Genomic DNA, 17334 nt, shown 5'->3' with positions numbered 1-17334 from the left:
TTAGTAGAGATTGTGGTTTAGAGCTACTAAATTAATGATTATGAGAAATGGTTTTGTCTATGGACTGTGTTATCTCTCTCTGGTATAGTAGATCTACTCAGAAGCAAAAGACTCCACACATTACTTATTGAATGAGAAGGAATGATATTGTGACACTTTTTCTTTTATGGAAAAGGAGTGGTTATTTGGTTGGAGAAAGATGTTTTAGCAAGTTTACTTAAATAAAAATGTTTTATTTTTGACTTCTCTTACTTGCATACAATGGGGAATATTTTCTTCTGTGGATGTAATTTAAAGGATTCTCTCAGGACTCAGGAAATACAGTCTTTATATCCATTTAGAGAGTGGCAACTTGCTGTTTCCTAAATAAATTCAGTTCGTTTTGAGCGATCAGGACATGTTCTCCTGCCTCCTGCCCCCGCTTGTATCACGGAGTGTCCAGAAATCACTATCTGCCTTGTTCATCTGCTTCAGTGAAGCAACCATTCAATGTTTACAGAAGAAGACACAGGACATGGCCAGTATTTTGTTAATGTAAAGGGGGGAATTACAACAATCTGGTGACAGAGGCGCAGTATTCTCTCAGGGAAACAGCAGTCCCTCGTTTCTGGTGAATAACACTTTGAGGATCACAGTAGGATGTTTCCTTTTGAAACATATGGCATTCACTGTCTATTAAAAGATTGAAAAACAGATTTCACAAATTACAGAAATGATGATTGCAAATACCTTGAGCTTCCCAGTGTTTCCAAGCAAAGGATTCAGACAAGCATTTCTTGACATTGACAGCAGTTCCCTTACCATCAACTGCTCGCTGTATTCACAAATTTCCAGTTCAGGTACTAGACTTAGATGTTTCAAAAACCTATTTGAGTTCCTTTTGACTCCTAATACCATCGATATCTGAGAGTAGGAAGAAATAAACCAAAGTTTAGCTGGGCAGGTTGATTCATACCTGCAATCTTAGCATTTGGAAGGCTAAGACAGAAGGAGCAAGAGCTTGAGGACTGTCTGAGGTCCTTCTGCCTTGGCTTCTCAGAGGCTGAAATGACAGGAGTCAGACATCTTGCGCAGGTATTTGGGACGTTGTTTTTGTTGACCATTTTTATGTCATGTATCCATTGTGTTTTACAAAAAGATTGACACTGTTTCTCAAAAAGTAGATGTAATAATAAATGCTTACACTTGGTACAGTAAAATATTACTCTAGTAAAAAATTTTGACAATACTTATAAAAAATTTATTCACCCACTGTTGACAAATTGATAAGTTATATTGACTTTTAGAAGACAGTTAAATAAGGCAAATGGAATACTTCCTTTCTTCTGCTAGCATTTCTGCCTGTGTTGATGTAAGGATGGTTTTAATGGAATTTATAGGGTTTTTTTTTTTGCTCAGAATTATAGCTGGATTTTGCTAGCCAATGAAGCAAATTAGTAGAAACATTAATGACGCATATTATGTATGCATTAGTACTAATTATAAGCACTGTCCCTTTTCTTAAAATATTAATAGATATATTTCTCTGCAAAAATATTTATTGAGATAATTTCTCAGCTTTGTAAAAATTCATCTTAAATGAAAGATAAGGTTGTAACAATGTTTTAATAATTGATATTAATTGAATAATCAATATTAAGTGTAAAGATTGACATTTTTCCCAAAAGCATTAAAATATAGGCAGTTCCTTTGCTTGCTGCTTTATAGAAATTTTCTTGCTCCAGTAGCCTTCAGCACACACAAGACTGTAGGTTCAATCCCAGTACAATAACAAATAAATAAACAAATCCATAGAGTGTTGATCACACAGAGTACACTAGGCTCAAAACAAGTAAAATAACAAATAAGTTCATAGCCTACTAAGCATACACAAGACCCTTACTCAGTCCCCAGCATAATAACAAATAAAAATAAATGAACTCATAGAGGGAGACAGAAACAGGCAGATCTCTGTGAAACAAATAAACAAACCAAAAATTGAAATACAATTCTGGGAAGTTTAAGGACATACAAAAAATAATTATATAAAGCAGAAGAAGAGGAAAATGATTCAAAGCTTAAATATTGTATTGCTTGAAAGAAAGGTTAATTCTTAAAAAAAAAATCTTAGAATAATAGTTAGTAATAAAGAGCTGGAAACTGACCAGGAGGAATTGGTGGACCTGGTAAAGGAATCCCAGATGAAGTGGGTTACTGAGTCTGTGTGAAGGAACAATGGGGACCCATGTAAACTCCTCAAGCCTGTCAGGCCTTTTAGAAAGACAACCAACTGTAGTGGGTGGAGACTAGAAATTAAGAGATTACTAAAGTAACTTCAGTCAACCATGTAGAAGACGGAGCATACCTGCACTGAGTGTGGTCACAGAATCAGAGAGAACCGAGCAAGCATTATTGATCAAAAATAATGTTCCTTGGTGCAATAACAATGGGGTCTTTTCCGACATATTCCTCACTGCTCTATGTTTGGAACAACTGAGAGTTTAGTCAGTTGTTAGACTGTGTAAATCAGGAGAGATGACACCGGTATCTCTAAGATCTTTGTTTGACTTCATGGGATTTAGAAAAAAAAAAAAAACTACCCAGTACTTATAGCATTCCATAATAGTTACCTCTTTCTCTCTCTCGGATCCAAAGAAGCAGTGTTTGGTGAGGGTCACAACCTCTGTATTGATAAGAGATTTGTAATAGTATTTGGCAGAAAACCATTAATTATTTCCTATCAATGGTTGACAAAACATTTCTGAATAAGAAGTATTTGAAGGTTTTGTGAAACAGAAAACCTCTGCCAAAATCAATAAACTCTTTTTGCAGTACCAAAGCAGCCGTGGACAATATGTAATTAATGTGGTCAGCTATGGATTCATTCAAATTTCACAAAACCGGTCAGTAGCCTGGACTTGCTCCCAGGTCACCATCTGTTAATCCCCACTTTATGTGACAAAGTAGCCCTGTGAACCAAATTCTTCAATGGAGCCATTAAAATAGAGAACTATGCTCAGGTGTTTACTAAGAAAGAAACTTTTAAAAGACTCAGCAGCATTATTTCAAAGTGAAATGAGATTAAAATGGAAGGCAAGATTTCTTTGTGGATTTTCCAAGCTGTGAAGCAGAAAATATTGTGAATTATACATTATAGCCTTACCATTAATATAGATACAGGGCTAGAAAAATCAGTGTATGATTTTAATCTAAGGACATAGAATTTTTAAGATGTTTGATTTATTTTTTTAAGGGGAGTTTATAATTGTAGCATGCTTAGAAGAGAATTATTTTATACTAAAAATTAAAAATAGAGTGAAATCAAGTACCTAAAAATGACTGTTAAAGAATCTTCTTTTAATTGCTCTAAGAAGAGTCCTTTTTTTCCCTTTCTTTTTTGTTTTGTTTTGTTTTGTTTTGTTTTTCAAGTGTAGGGAATGTTGAGTTTTCTCTTTTTCTTTGCAGCCACTGGGAGCCCTGGCTCCAGTTGCTAGAACACTCCGTCTCCTGCAGCACAACCCCACCTTCATCTTTTACATCTGCTGATTTGCTTCTATAACTCTAACAATCCCTTTGGGACTCTGATTAATGCAAATTAAGTTAAGGGTGAGACAAAACAGATTGCATGGGAACTTGGGTGGCGAGACACTTGCAATGAGGAGTCTCCAGGCCCACAGCGTCTATCCTTTTCTGTTGGTTTCTTTTGTTAACAGATTTTTCTCAGCAGATGACTTTTTTTTTTCAGAAATTTTAATTCGCCCTTTAAAAAATATTTATTGTTAATGAGTACAAAGGAAATTCCTGCTTTGCCGTCTTCAGGTTGGGAGTAGGAATGAACGCGCACATGCTTATTGCATACAGCTAATTTCTCTCATCTCCTCCATATTGATCACGTCTTCTCAATGCCTCTTCTTTGTGGCATAAAATCTTATAACACTAATGCTAACTACTGGGGGATGGGAAATAAACTGTTTATAGTCCTGTATCACAGGTGAAAGCACTATCACAACAACAAAAGTTATAAACTCATTTGAATGGAGTTTTATTCGCAAGGAGTCTATGAGGGAAGAAATGCTACAAGCTAGGCACTTTGTCTCCTTTTGATGAAACAAGGACACTGCTAGATAAATATGATAGAGAACGAAGGAGAGAGCTCTAGGTGAGGGCATTCTGTTGCTGCTCTGATGGCATTCTTCTTTTGAGATAATCATGTCCATTTCCTCTAGTGCTTTGAAAGGCATCTTTTACAGGACAAGCACAGGAGTAGATATAGGGAAAGGTCAAAAATCTGACCTAGGTTTTACGACCTATCTCAAAGAAGAAGTTGACAGAGAAGATCAGAGAGAGCTCTCTGTGCCTGCCATTTTTCAATATATCATTGCATAGTTATGGTGGTATGTCTTGACTCTGCCTACCCAGAGCAGTCAGTCCCCTGCTCCCTGCTAGAAAGGTACTATTCATTAGCTGAAAGCTAAAGTCCTTGAGGTCAGAAGGGGTATCTCATTCTGCCTTCAATCTAGTAGCCTAGATCTAAAGACTTTATTCTGTAAGAATGAATAAACAATAGTAACAATAAAATAATAAACTATTTAACAAATAGGCAAGTGCTATTAAAATAAGAATGAAAATAATAGCTGTTGATAGATTGATATAAAAAATAATCTTTGGGGCAGGAGAGATGGTGCAGTGTGTGAAGTCTCTTCACCACAGACTGTCAGACTGTGATGGTCTGAGTGTGATTTCTAGAACCCACATGGTGGAATGATTGTCCTCTGATGTCCACAGACATGTCACTGCATATCAACACACACACACACACACACACACACACACACACACACACACACACACACAGAGTTAAATGAAATCTCATCCCAACTCATGACAGAGAGACAGGGGAAGTAGCTCAGTGCTGGGTTCTTTGCCTAGCGTGTCTTATGTACCCAGGGAAGGTAGGAGAAAAAGGAGGAAGTCTGTTACAGTGGTTCCCTGGCACATTCACAAGAGTGGTATGCCCAGATCAGGAGTCGGTGTCTGAGGCAGGTTAGAAACATGGAGATATCCATTGGAACTCCCAAAATTTATGACAGGATCTACCTGAACTTTACTGGTGTTTGGTTTAATTTTAAGAAAAGGTGCTCTTCCAATGCAAAGAACTCCAATTAAACCAGATTAGAGCAAATTAAAATGTCCGTGTTTAATAAATGTACAACTCTGGTGGACCAAGACAGCATGGCGAGGAGAGGAGCCTACACAAACCCTGGGGACCACCTGTTCTTTTTTCTGGTGTGAGCCTAAATACTTTGTGGACGTGGTCCTGACCCTCCCAGGGAGGCGTCAGCACTTGGCAGGCTAGGAGTTGGAGTCCAAGCACTCAGCAGGCTGGGAATTGAAGTCTAACTCAATATTACAATTGGTATATGTTATATAACATGTATTATTTCTATGTTAGCAAAGCAATGATTCCTAATAATTTCTCTCCTTAATTCACAAACTCTCTTTTCATCTGTAATATGAGGGAAAATGAAGAAAATTATCTTGGCTGTGAATTATATGGGGACGAAGGTTTCCAGTGATGTGCGCAACTACCTGCCATTCTCATAGGAACCTGGTCTTCTCAGCAAGGAAAATTTTACTTTGGATCATTAAGTGAATCAATCTTACATTCTCCCTTTTCACTGTTGCTATTTCACTGTGTCCTTGGCAGCTTCCAATCCTTGTGCAGCCAATGAAGGCAGAGGCCCCTGCTCTCACCTCTGTCTCATCAATCATAATAGGAGTGCAGCCTGTGCCTGCCCCCACCTAATGAAGCTTTCCTCCGACAAGAAGACCTGCTATGGTAAGTTTCCCACAGTTCTTAGCCAAATCTGAAATGGAGATACTTCCACTTCTGCAGGAATTTTACTCACAGTGAAGTGGAAGAGGTTTTGAGTATCTTTAAGAACACATTAGCTGTGACAGCTGGCAGCCACTTTTAAAATTCAGCTATTTCTGAGGACACTGACAATCCCTTAACATGTGCTATGCTATATTTGCTATTTATTACCCTCTTCATTTTTTCTTGCTACTTTCTTATTTGATGCATTAGCAAAATTTATCTCTGTAAAACAGAGGGATGCATGAGTATACTTGCATTTCAAGGAAGTGATGATGTAAGTCACCAGCATAGCAGGAGGCTCTCACCAGCTTTCATTTCCTGTTCCCTTTACAGTGCATTGTCAGCCTGAGGGGAAATGAAAACAAACAAACAAAGAAACAACTGTATAACTTGGACACACACACACACACACACTAAATAACTTGTATTAATGAAAATATATATTTTTCTTTGTAGTTATTTAATCCATAGGGCAGAAAATAGAGTCATTTATCAGATGCTAAATTATGAGTCTATTATTAGTGGCTTTAATTCGGTGCAGTTTGTATAAGGCAAGACGAGCCTCATCTGATGCAGATTCATGCTTATGTTTATTTATAAAAGGGCACAGAAGGCCATCAAGCAGTAATTAGGATAAAAGGTTGTAGCACAAATAATAAAAACTCAGAGACTGATATTGGGGTTCAACCCGAAGATCAGAAAAGCAAAGCAGTCGGGCAATGGCTCTTACCTCTACCTCAGACTAAAAGTAGGTGAGGCCCTGTCTCTGAATCCTGTAGACTCCATACCCCACACTCCACTGAATTCCTGTCTTTTCTGCTTTATACTCTTCTCTCTGCCCAACCATACTCTTGTCTCTACCTCTCTAGTGCTAGGATTAAAGGCATGTGATCCCAAGAGCATGGATTACCTTTGAGTGAGCTCTGTTTCTCTTTCAGATAGATTTAATAGCCCAAGGTGACCTTTAACTCATAGAGATCTCTCGGCCTCTGTCTCCTTAAATCCTGGGATTAAAGGTGTATGCTACCACTCAGTGGCCTGTATGACTGACTAGTTATCACTGCTTTGCTCGCTGATCTTCAGGCAAGCTTTATTTATTAAAACAAAATATACCACTATAAAAGGTACTTGGAAAAACAAATATTTGGAATGGACAGCTGCAAATTCCACCAAACCAGAGGGCCATGCCGGGTTCATTGAGGTGTTCTCTTTCTTGGGCTCTGGTATGTTGATGGGAGGAGCATGTCCCACCTTTTATCATGATGAAGTTATATAACAAGTAGTATACCCATGGCATGGGTGCATGCATATTGTAGACTTGAAGAGGAATGGCATTCACTGTGCCCACTTTCTCTTAATATTTCCTTTGATAGTCCAGACCCACAGAGAAATGACCAACACCCATCAGCTAATGAAGAGTGTAGTGACTAGAGTGTGATGGGGATTTTAAAGATTCCTGCATAGAATCCAGGAGTTGTATGTTAGGCTGTCTGTCTTGCTCTATATGGAGAGTAGTGTTGTAACAAGAGTGTACCATAGACCCTCATGTTAGACTAGTGGATTTCTAAAAATAATAACAACCCAACCACAGCACATATTAGAATAATTATAACTCCTATATCCAAAAAGTATAAAAAGAGTATCCAAATGCCGTCCAATACCAGGACAAAAAAATTATAATAAAATCTGGAGACTACATGAACTCTAAGTTTGATAAGGAATGCATAAATAGAATTTAAAAAAAGAATGTGTAATTGTATTCAGTGATGTTTTTAGGGCAGTTATATTCCTAAATACTTTAAAAATCATTTAATAAAAGGAAATTTTATTGTAATTATATTCAATTGTGAGATACTGAAATATGGTTATTAAGTATATATATGCAGCATGTTCTTGTTTTTGCTTGTTTGTTTTCTGTTTGTGTCAGTTTTTGAGACAGGTTCTCACTATGTAGCCATGGGTGGCCTGGAACACAGAGATCTGCCTCAACTCCACACCTAATTTTCATTAGCAATATTCACCTGTGCTGAGTTAAAATCAAGTACTGAGGATTCTTTGACATTTCAAACTAAATTACTAAAGATCTTTCTAGCCTGTTTTACAGCTTCTTGTTCTGAGTACTTTCAAGATACATGATCTATATATTGTTTCCACCAGATTTATTTTTAAAAATTATTCTCTTGTGTTAAAACTGAAGCCATTGAAAGTTGCTATTTTAAAATTTCTCGAAAGTGTTTAACTTGTCAACAATATAAGAAAAATGATCACTTTAATTTGTTTCTCTAGAAATGAAAAAGTTTCTCCTTTATGCAAGACGTTCCGAGATCCGAGGAGTGGACATTGACAATCCGTATGTAAACTTCATCACGGCCTTCACTGTCCCAGACATCGATGATGTTGCTGTAATAGACTTCGATGCCTCTGAGGAACGTTTGTACTGGACGGACATTAAAACACAAACCATAACGCGGGCTTTCATTAATGGAACCGGGCTAGAAACAGTTATTTCAAGAGGTAAAAGAATTGTGTGACCCCGGCAGTGTTTTTCATTCCATTTGCAGTAAACAGTTTCTTTAACATTCTTCCTGCACTGTTCAGCTCCACTGAAAGTTGGAGTTGGTTATGCACAGACCCAACAATCTACTCCGTATCTACCTACAAAAATCAAATGCCACAGTTAAACCACAAGTTATTTTGATAACCAGAAATTTAGTTCCATTCAAAGCAAAAATTCCAAAGCAAATGAAAAATTTCAAATGTCTAAACACATTAAGAAACTTTTTTTTTCTGCTGTAAAACATTACTCACATGGAGACAGCATAACATATAGCAAGGATTAGATCAGTCCTCTGAATTAAGTTGTAGAATCAAACCTCTCTTTATTATGCAGAGAGAGATATTCCAGAAGCTTTCCCAGAAGCTCTCAGCAGATTCACTTGCATTAACTAAAAATAAAAAAAAGTCCAAAAAGACTGGCAAGATGACTCAGTGGCTCAGTGGGTAAAAATACTTACTGTACTAGAGAATCTACACTTGAAAGTTGTCCTCTGGCATTTAAGTGTTTGCCATGACATGTATCAGCTCACATGTCTATGTATGAACCTGAACACACATGATGATGATAATAATAATTTCCAAACTATAAAATCCGTCAGGAATTAAACATATACATGAGTGTGTTGGCTAAATTCTCAATATTCAGCATCTAATTAATGCACTATTGGTTTGTGTTGGACCTTTTTGCTTTTTGTCAGTCACTAGCTTGGTGAATGGGTCTTCACTGAGCACTGTTCATTGTGTCTGAAACCAGACCACATTTGCTTTCCCTGAAACTATAGGCCCTCTGCACTTCATACAGGTGTTTCAAGAGGACTGAGAGGCAGTGTGATTTTATCAACTTGATCTAGCACCTTTGCTTTGAAGAACACTGAAAATTATAATCAAACTGTATTTGAGAAGTGTAATTTTTTTCATTTTGCTCAATATCTTTATTTATAAAATATAATATCTTTTTAAATCTTATATTTTTAATTGAATACAGATTCTTCTCTCATACAATACATCCAGACCATAGTTTCCACTCCCTTCACTCCTCCTAACTCCCCTCACCTCCCCCAGAACCATCCTTCCTCTGTTTTCTCTTCAGAAAGGGGAGAGATGGATCAGAAGTCAAGGATGTTTAAATTCCTAATTAGTGCAATAAAGAATACAGGTTCTCAAGCCACAGCCTTTCAGGAACTTCAGCTATACCCAGGGGTGATATAGGCTCACAACTGACATGTGTCTGTATTTAGATCAACTGGTCACATATTAGTGCTGCTAAAACAACTTACTGAATGTTAATTCAGTATTAATACATTAGAAGTGATAAAATTTATTCTAACTCAACTGAAGGAAAGTCTGAAGAACGGATATCATGATTTCCTTTTTCTACACAACGCTTTTCCAACAGTACTGGGTGTAAAATTTGTACCAGGCCCAAGGATCTCTTTATACTTACTGAAATGATCCTACTACTTGAAAGGAGTTCAAGGCCTCTATGACTTTATCAAGAAGGAACACATTTTTCCAAAAGCTCTGAGACCTGTACACTGCTAAAGATGATGTTTATAAACATTAAGGCACAGGCTTCTGACTGTAATGGTAGGAAGGGAATCCAGTTCTCATTCATGGAGTATATATTTGAGAAAAATACAAGACTTTTCCATTTAACAGACTTTGATTGCACCTACCTTTCCAAATTGAGCAATAATATTATTTCACTAATATTACACATACTCAATAGGATCTGCAATTAATTAAAACATTTGGACAAGTATTTTCTATAGGAGAAGAAATAGAGGGAGAGAAAGATGTAGCGTAGCCACTGTGATATCCATACTGCTTCCTCCAGAGAAGCCAGAGCACAGACAAGCCCAGGGAGCTGAAGTAATAGAATATTATTACATAAAGTTATATATATATATATATATATATATATATATATAAACTATATATACTATATAAACTAGCACTGATTTCTATGCTTCAGCTTATGTTAATAAAGAGAATGGTATTTGTTTTGAAGAGGGCAGAGTGAGACATTTAGCTTTGCTTTGTAAGTGATCCCTTTACCAAAGATATTTAATAGAGATTCCCGGGCTATGCACAGAGTTTAACCTGAAGGAAGAGGTAGAGGCTCTACTAAAGTGGCTCCTGTTTTTTACAGATTCAGTGGATTTGCCTTTTTTCCAGAGTGCAGCCTTGTAAAAAAAAAAAAAAAAAAAAAAACAACAACAACAATATGGTGCTTTCATTGAGAAAAGCCCCCTATGCTCGCTTGTGTATTTGAACACTAAGTCAGTAGTTAGTGGTATTGTTTGGGAAGGTTTAGGTGTGGAGTCTTGCTGGAGGATATATGTAGGGAAGGTCGTGGAGAGTCATAGTATAAATCCAAAAGATGTGAGAAGAAAAACCACTGACCCAAATCATCATGGGAAAATTAATTAAAGCAAGCAGGAGCAATGTTTCTTATCTGTGTGTACACATGCTGCCTTCCTTTATGGTGGGGTTCTAGAGGTCATAAGTGGACATGAACAAAACAAGGTTTTCTAGCTCAGGGGTAGGTAGTTTTTAAATGGGTGATTTGGTTGGCAAAATAGGTTGGGTTATGGGAGCAGGGTATAACAAGGTAAATGTCTCAACCTTTTGAAACAGATGTAGGGTTGCAAGACCCTACATTGTAGTCATTGCAACTTTTTGAAGTAAGACATGCCATTTCCTGAAACAGGCAAAGCAGAGCCATTTGTAGCTAAGGTTACAGATGGGGAATGGCTCAATCTTTAAGAAACAGTGATTTAATCAGAAATAGGAAGGGGCCTAGTTTGTTTTTACTGTAAGACAGCCTTTAAGCCTAAGATAAAAGTAGGCTAGTTCATCAGTAGCTTTGATCTACCACTACCAATTATCTGTCTATGCTTCATTCTTGCCTTTGTAGATATGATATCTCAGCTTCCTGAACCTGTTGCCATACTTTTAATTTGCTGCCATACCTTCCTACCATATGGACTCTTATACCTGTAGAACCATATAACAAAAACACTCTTTCATAATCTTTTTCATTCATGGTGTTTTGTCACAGCAATGAGAAAGTAACTAATACAGACTTATAGAAAGTTCCATTAGCAGCATCAAAACCAGCAATGAACTCTTGAGAGTTTGGCTTTAGACCTCATCAGAGTATCACACATTCTCACAGTAGTCTATTTGCTTTACTTCTCCATCAGCCGTTATGCAGTCCTGTGGATGGCCTCTGAAGTTCTTGTTTCTCCTCTGCACGTGACTGCCCTTTGATCCTTCACAGTGTGTTTTTATTTCTTGAAAATATATTCTTCTTGCATACAATACATCCCCACCACAGTTTCCCCTCCATCTACTCCACCTATACCCCACTTCATGATTCTCCCAGAACCACTCACCCTCCATTTCATCTTCAGACAAGAACAGATCCCCAGAAGATGGCAGTCAGGCAATACAAAACAAGATACGATAAGACATGACAAAAGCCCTTTTCTTGAGGTTGGAAAGGCAACCTAATAGGAGGAAAGGAGTCCCCAGAGCAGACAAAATGGTCAGAGGTACAACTGCTATCACTGTTAGGAGTCTCAAAAGAACACAATGCCAAGAGTCATAACATAAAAGCAGAGGACTCTGTGCAGATCTATTCAGGCTCCTTGCTTGTTGCATCAGTCTTTGGGAGCCCAAGTGAGACTTGTTTAGCTCATCGAGTGGGCATATTCTCCTGGAGGCCACCATCCCCTGACTTCTAGGCTTTCCTCCCCATCTTCTTCAGTGTTCCGAGATCTCCGAGGTGAGAGACTCTTTGAAATTTAGACTCCAATTTAGACTCTCTCTGTGTAATATGGTGTTCTGGTCTGTACATCCTCTCCCATGTGCTTCTTGGAGAAGCCTTTCCAAAACTACTGAAAAAGGACGACTGGATGAGGCACCAATCTATCAATATAGCAGAATACCATTAGAAATATTTTTTTCTCCCCCCCCCCCAGTAATGTTTAGTTCTACTCTAGGCTTCCGGGGTACCCAGCCTCCAGTTTACTGGCCTTCCAGGCAGTGTAGGGACATGGGCTACCTCTTGTGAAGTGAGCCTCAAGTTACCCCAAACATTGGTTGGCCACTCACACATGCTCTGTACCACCACTGCCCCAAACATATTGCAGGAATATCAATTTGTAGATAGCAGGTTTTGTGACTGAACTGGGGTTCAGATTTCTATTTTTCTAGCCTGTGTGGTACCTTCTATGCCAAGATTTACGGGTGAAGGATCCCTGTGTATACCAACTCAACCTCTCTATTTTCATGAGCTGAGTGGAACTTGTTTTTCACAATGGGGCCCTGTTGTCAGTTTTTAGAAGGTAAATTTTTGACCTAGCATCATCTTTGGTTGTTAGGGACCTCAATTAGACCTCCTCAGTCAACAGCTCAACAAAATGTACCTAAGTTCTTCCATTGGAAACCTTGCCTGGCCATAAAAAGATGGCCTGTTCAGACTCCATATGCTCCATTACTAGGAGTCCCAGCTAGGGTTACCCAAAAAGATTCCAGGACATTTTCATTGCACTGCATTTCCACATCAACCCCAAGTGCCCCAGTTTGAGTTTTCTCTCCCCACACACTCTGGCTCCATCTCTCCCTAACCCCCAGTTGGATCTATGCTTCCCCCTATACCCCCCTTTACCTATCCTTTCTTGGTCATTCAATTGGAACTTGATCATCATTCACATAACAGCCAAATTTTTGTTTCAGTCGATTCTATTTCATTAAAGGTTATAGGGTCTATTTAAATTAGTCAGCCAATCTTGATTTAATATTGGTAAATGATACCTATGAAGAAAACTATCCATTTCTTTTATATTTTCCAGTTTGATGGAGCACATTTTTTTAAGTATATTCATATTATTCTCTAGATTTCCTTGGTGACTTCCTATGTTTCCCTTTTCATGTCTGATTTTGTTAATTTGTGTATTCTTTCTGTGTTTTTTAGTTAGTGTGGATAAGAGTTTGTCTATTTTGTTGGTTTTCCCAAAGAATCACTCTTATTTTTCATTGATACTTTGTATTGTTCTCTATCTTTATATCTTATTGATTTCAAACTTAACTTTGAAAATTTCTTCCTGTCTGCAACTCTTAGATGTGCTTTCTTCTTTTTTCTTTTTATTTATTTGCTTTATAGCTTTCAGGTTTTCTATTGATTTCTAGTATGATATTTCTCCATTTTTTAAATGTAGACAGTGCCATGAACTTTCATCTGAACACTGTTTTCATTGTGTGCCATAAGTTTACATATGCTTTGTATTTGTTTTTATTGAATTCTAGAAATTCTTTAATTTTCTGTAGTACTACCTTGGCTTTTTTTTTTGAGTTCAGTTTCTATGAGCTTGTAAGGTAGTTCTTATTTCTGCTGTTGATGATGTCCAACTTGCATCCATGGTGGTCTGAGAGAATGTGGTGGGCTTTTCAGGGATTTTCTTAAAAGACTTCATTTCATCCTCTCCTCGGTTTAAATCTAATATAAAGTCAACTGCAAAAAAAATGGGTTATAAATATATCCAGTGTTCCAATTATTCCTGTTTCCTGAGACAAATACTTATTGGTTCAAGTTTTCTTAAGAGAAACAAAAGCTTGCCTATCTTTCCCAGCACTAGACTTTGAATTAATATGTTATCTATAAAAGATCTTCTTCATAACTATTTGTGGTAAGTAGCTCAAAATCAGGTAATTCAGTATAATGATAAATATTAATATTTGAATGTAAGCATATTTATCATATATTTGATAGTATTATTTATATACAGTATGTCCACAAATGCATATACATACACTTGAACACTGATGTGTGTTATTCTGCACTCATAAAATTATATTACTTGATGTTGTCTTAAAGAACTAATTAAACATATCTATCTATCTATATCTATATATACGCATATACATACCTATTTTGGACTAGCCTAAGGCTGTGGCCTAAGCAATCTAACAATGATGTCTTCTTATAGAAAGGCTAAGGATCTGGAAGTTGTTCAGTCCACAAAACTTAATATTTCAGCAGTAGCAATTTTGGGCTGGAGTTCCAGGGAAGTCCTAGACAGCCCCTGCTTTTGAGTCTATTTTGGAATCCTGAAGAAGCGGATTCGGATGTCAAAAAAGAAATGCCTCTGGAGAAATATAGTTGAACTTGCAGTGAGAATGAATAGAAGGTGTGGCCCAGATTTAATACGGGATATCTACCGCTAAATATCAAAAAAAAAAAAATCCTTCAAAATCCTGCCCACCTACTTAGGTTTTAGTTCATTCCAGGTGTAGTCAAGTTGACAACCAAGATTAGCCATGACACAAAAATCAAATGTATTTTTAAGCTAAGAGAAAAAGACATTATAATTCCCAGAAAGTTCTGGGCATCAAAAAGCTTTACTATCTGGTCCCAATAAATCTCTTTTTGAGCCTGGACCAAATAGTTTCCCGTCATTCATGTTGTCAGGCTTACTGATTGGATATGATAAACGATCTAACGTTAGTATGACACAAATGTCATCTCACTTAGTCTCTACACATCTAATATTGTAAATGAATAATTTCCATTCTATAGTTGAGGAAGCTCAAGGTCGTAGGAAATGAACTGTTGCCTCGAAGGCATGGTGAAGAACTTGGCAGAAAAAGCTTACCCTCCAGGTCACATTATTAGCACTCTTGTATCCTTCATTATATTCAATAAGACAATTCGGGATTTCAATGAAAGTCACTGGGGGTAATTCCATTAGCTCACAGTACTTTCCTTTTATGATGGTTCCAGAGTTCAGTCGGACCTCCCAAGTGTCAACTACTCAGTAGTATATTGTTTTACACAACAGTGTGCCTCTGAAAAATTTAGTACACTGCTGATATCACAACAAAGAATATTACAAAACATGAATGAACCTTCAAATTTTGAATATAAGAAAGAATAATTGGATGGATTGTGCTGGTTGCTTTTTTCAACTTAACACAAATCAAAGTCATCTGGGAAGGGAAACCTCAAATGAGGATTTGCATCCATTAGAGTGGCCCATGGGCAAGTACCTGGGACATTTTTTTTTTTTAATTAAAGATTGATGTGCAATAACCCATCAGAAATGGGCAGTGCAATCCTTGGGTGGATGGTTCAGGATAGTGTAAGAAAGTAGGCTGAGCAGGCAATGAAGAGCCAATCAGTAAGCAATATCCCTCCCTGGCCTCGACCTTAGTTCTTGGCTTCAGGTTTGTGCCTTGGGTTCCTGCTATGACTTTCCTCAGTTACTTGTGACCCGGGAAAAGTAAGGTGAAGTAAGTTGCTTTTGGACAATATTTTACCAGAGCAAACCAAGTTAAATTACATTTTCTTTTGTTGATATTTTTTCTTTTTCTAGAGTTCCATTTTAATTTTTTTTTATTTTTTTAATTTACCCCTCTAATGCTGTATTTACTTTGAGGTTCGTGTTGCTTTCCACTTTCTTAGATAAGGGAAACTATCAGTTAGCTTTGCAATTCTAAGGAATATTAAAGCTTCATTTACACTTGAAATTGGCTTCACTGTTAATCACACAGGTGTGTTCTTTCTCCCATATTTTCCCCTTTTATAAATAAAATGACTTCATGAGTTGGAGATAAAAGAGGTTAGCTTTAACCACATGTTTATTTCTTACAGCGTGTGCTTCCTACACACTCAGTATCTCTGCAGATCCTCCAGTGGTTTCTTGGTGAAGTGCTGCACCATTTCCTTTTCCCTCCCAAAGATTTTTATTCCTATGAAATGTGAGCAGAGTTAGACACACCGTCACCAGTGTATGAGAGTCCACGTCATTTTGAGGCAAATCTCATTTTTATTGGCAAATAAGCTTGATGTGTCTGCTATACTTAAACTAATCCCCTGCCTCTGCCTCCAGAGCACTGGAGATTATCACTGTGTGCTACCATGCTCATCTAAGTGTAATTCTCAATGAACTTTGAATTTAACTGGATTCTTCTAAGAGGTGTCTATTCATATTTCAAACATCATCCAGTTTTGTAGTAATTATTTTGTCAGTGTGAAGCAAAGCTTTTCTCTCTATATATTGCAAAGTATTAAATGCAAGAATGGTTTGAAAATAATAATTATTCTAAAGATTGATACATAGAGAATTAAGAAAATGAGCATAGGTCCATGACAACAGTACTTTCTGGGCTTTGAAAGCATTAGGAAGCTTACGTGTGGGACATCGGCTCTTTACTGATATCTGTTCAGAATTTTCTAGTTCTCATTTGACCCAGAAAGAAGTTTTTGTGGTGAAATAATATCAATATCTGTGATGCAATAATGAAGAAGAAAGAAAAGAAACACAAGCAGCCATAATGATGCTTACAATTGCTACCCATTAAGAACTACACATGCGCCGGGTGGTGGTGGCGCACGCCTTTAATCCCAGCACTTGGGAGGCAGGGGCAGGCGGATCTCTGTGAGTTCGAGGCCAGCCTGGTCTACAGAGCGAATGCCAGGACAGGCTCCAAAGCTACAGAGAAACCCTGTCTCGAAAACCCAAAATAAATAAATAAATAAATAAAAATAAAAAAGAACTACGCATGCATAGTTCAAACTGACAAATGGCCATACTGCCTATGCCTACTTTTCACATTTTCAATTAGAAAAGTAGGTGTGCAATTTTGTTTTAATATGCAGGATTTTGAAGGAACTTTATAGCATTTTCTAGGTTTGGCATTAGACTTTTGAAATGTTCTGTATTAGAATAGTATAAACTGCTCATGATAATTAATTAGCTCAAGGTACATCACAGATGGTAGTATATCTAAATGTGACTAAATATAATGCATGCTTAAGAGAAATAAGGACTGTACCATGGATGAACAGCTTTGACAATTAGACCCCATTCATCCTGACTTCTGGCATGTAGTTAATGAGGTACTAACTGTGT

General features: G+C 37.3%; 1 protein-coding gene across 1 annotated transcript in view; it reads left to right on the top strand.

Annotated features, from left to right (window-relative positions):
- Positions 1-17334, top strand: part of Lrp1b (LDL receptor related protein 1B) — a 1800012-nt gene that overhangs the window by 1217058 nt on the left and 565620 nt on the right. The window contains exons 28-29 of the mRNA XM_026778709.1: positions 5687-5818; positions 8144-8371. Of these exons, the coding sequence (XP_026634510.1) occupies positions 5687-5818; positions 8144-8371 (360 nt within the window). The remainder of the gene's footprint in view (positions 1-5686; positions 5819-8143; positions 8372-17334) is intronic.

Source organism: Microtus ochrogaster, chromosome 4 (assembly GCF_000317375.1).
Source record: "Microtus ochrogaster isolate Prairie Vole_2 chromosome 4, MicOch1.0, whole genome shotgun sequence".
Lineage (NCBI taxonomy): Eukaryota > Metazoa > Chordata > Mammalia > Rodentia > Cricetidae > Microtus > Microtus ochrogaster.
The sequence above is the reverse complement of the archived record's forward strand: the minus strand, read 5'-3'. Positions and strand labels throughout refer to the sequence as shown.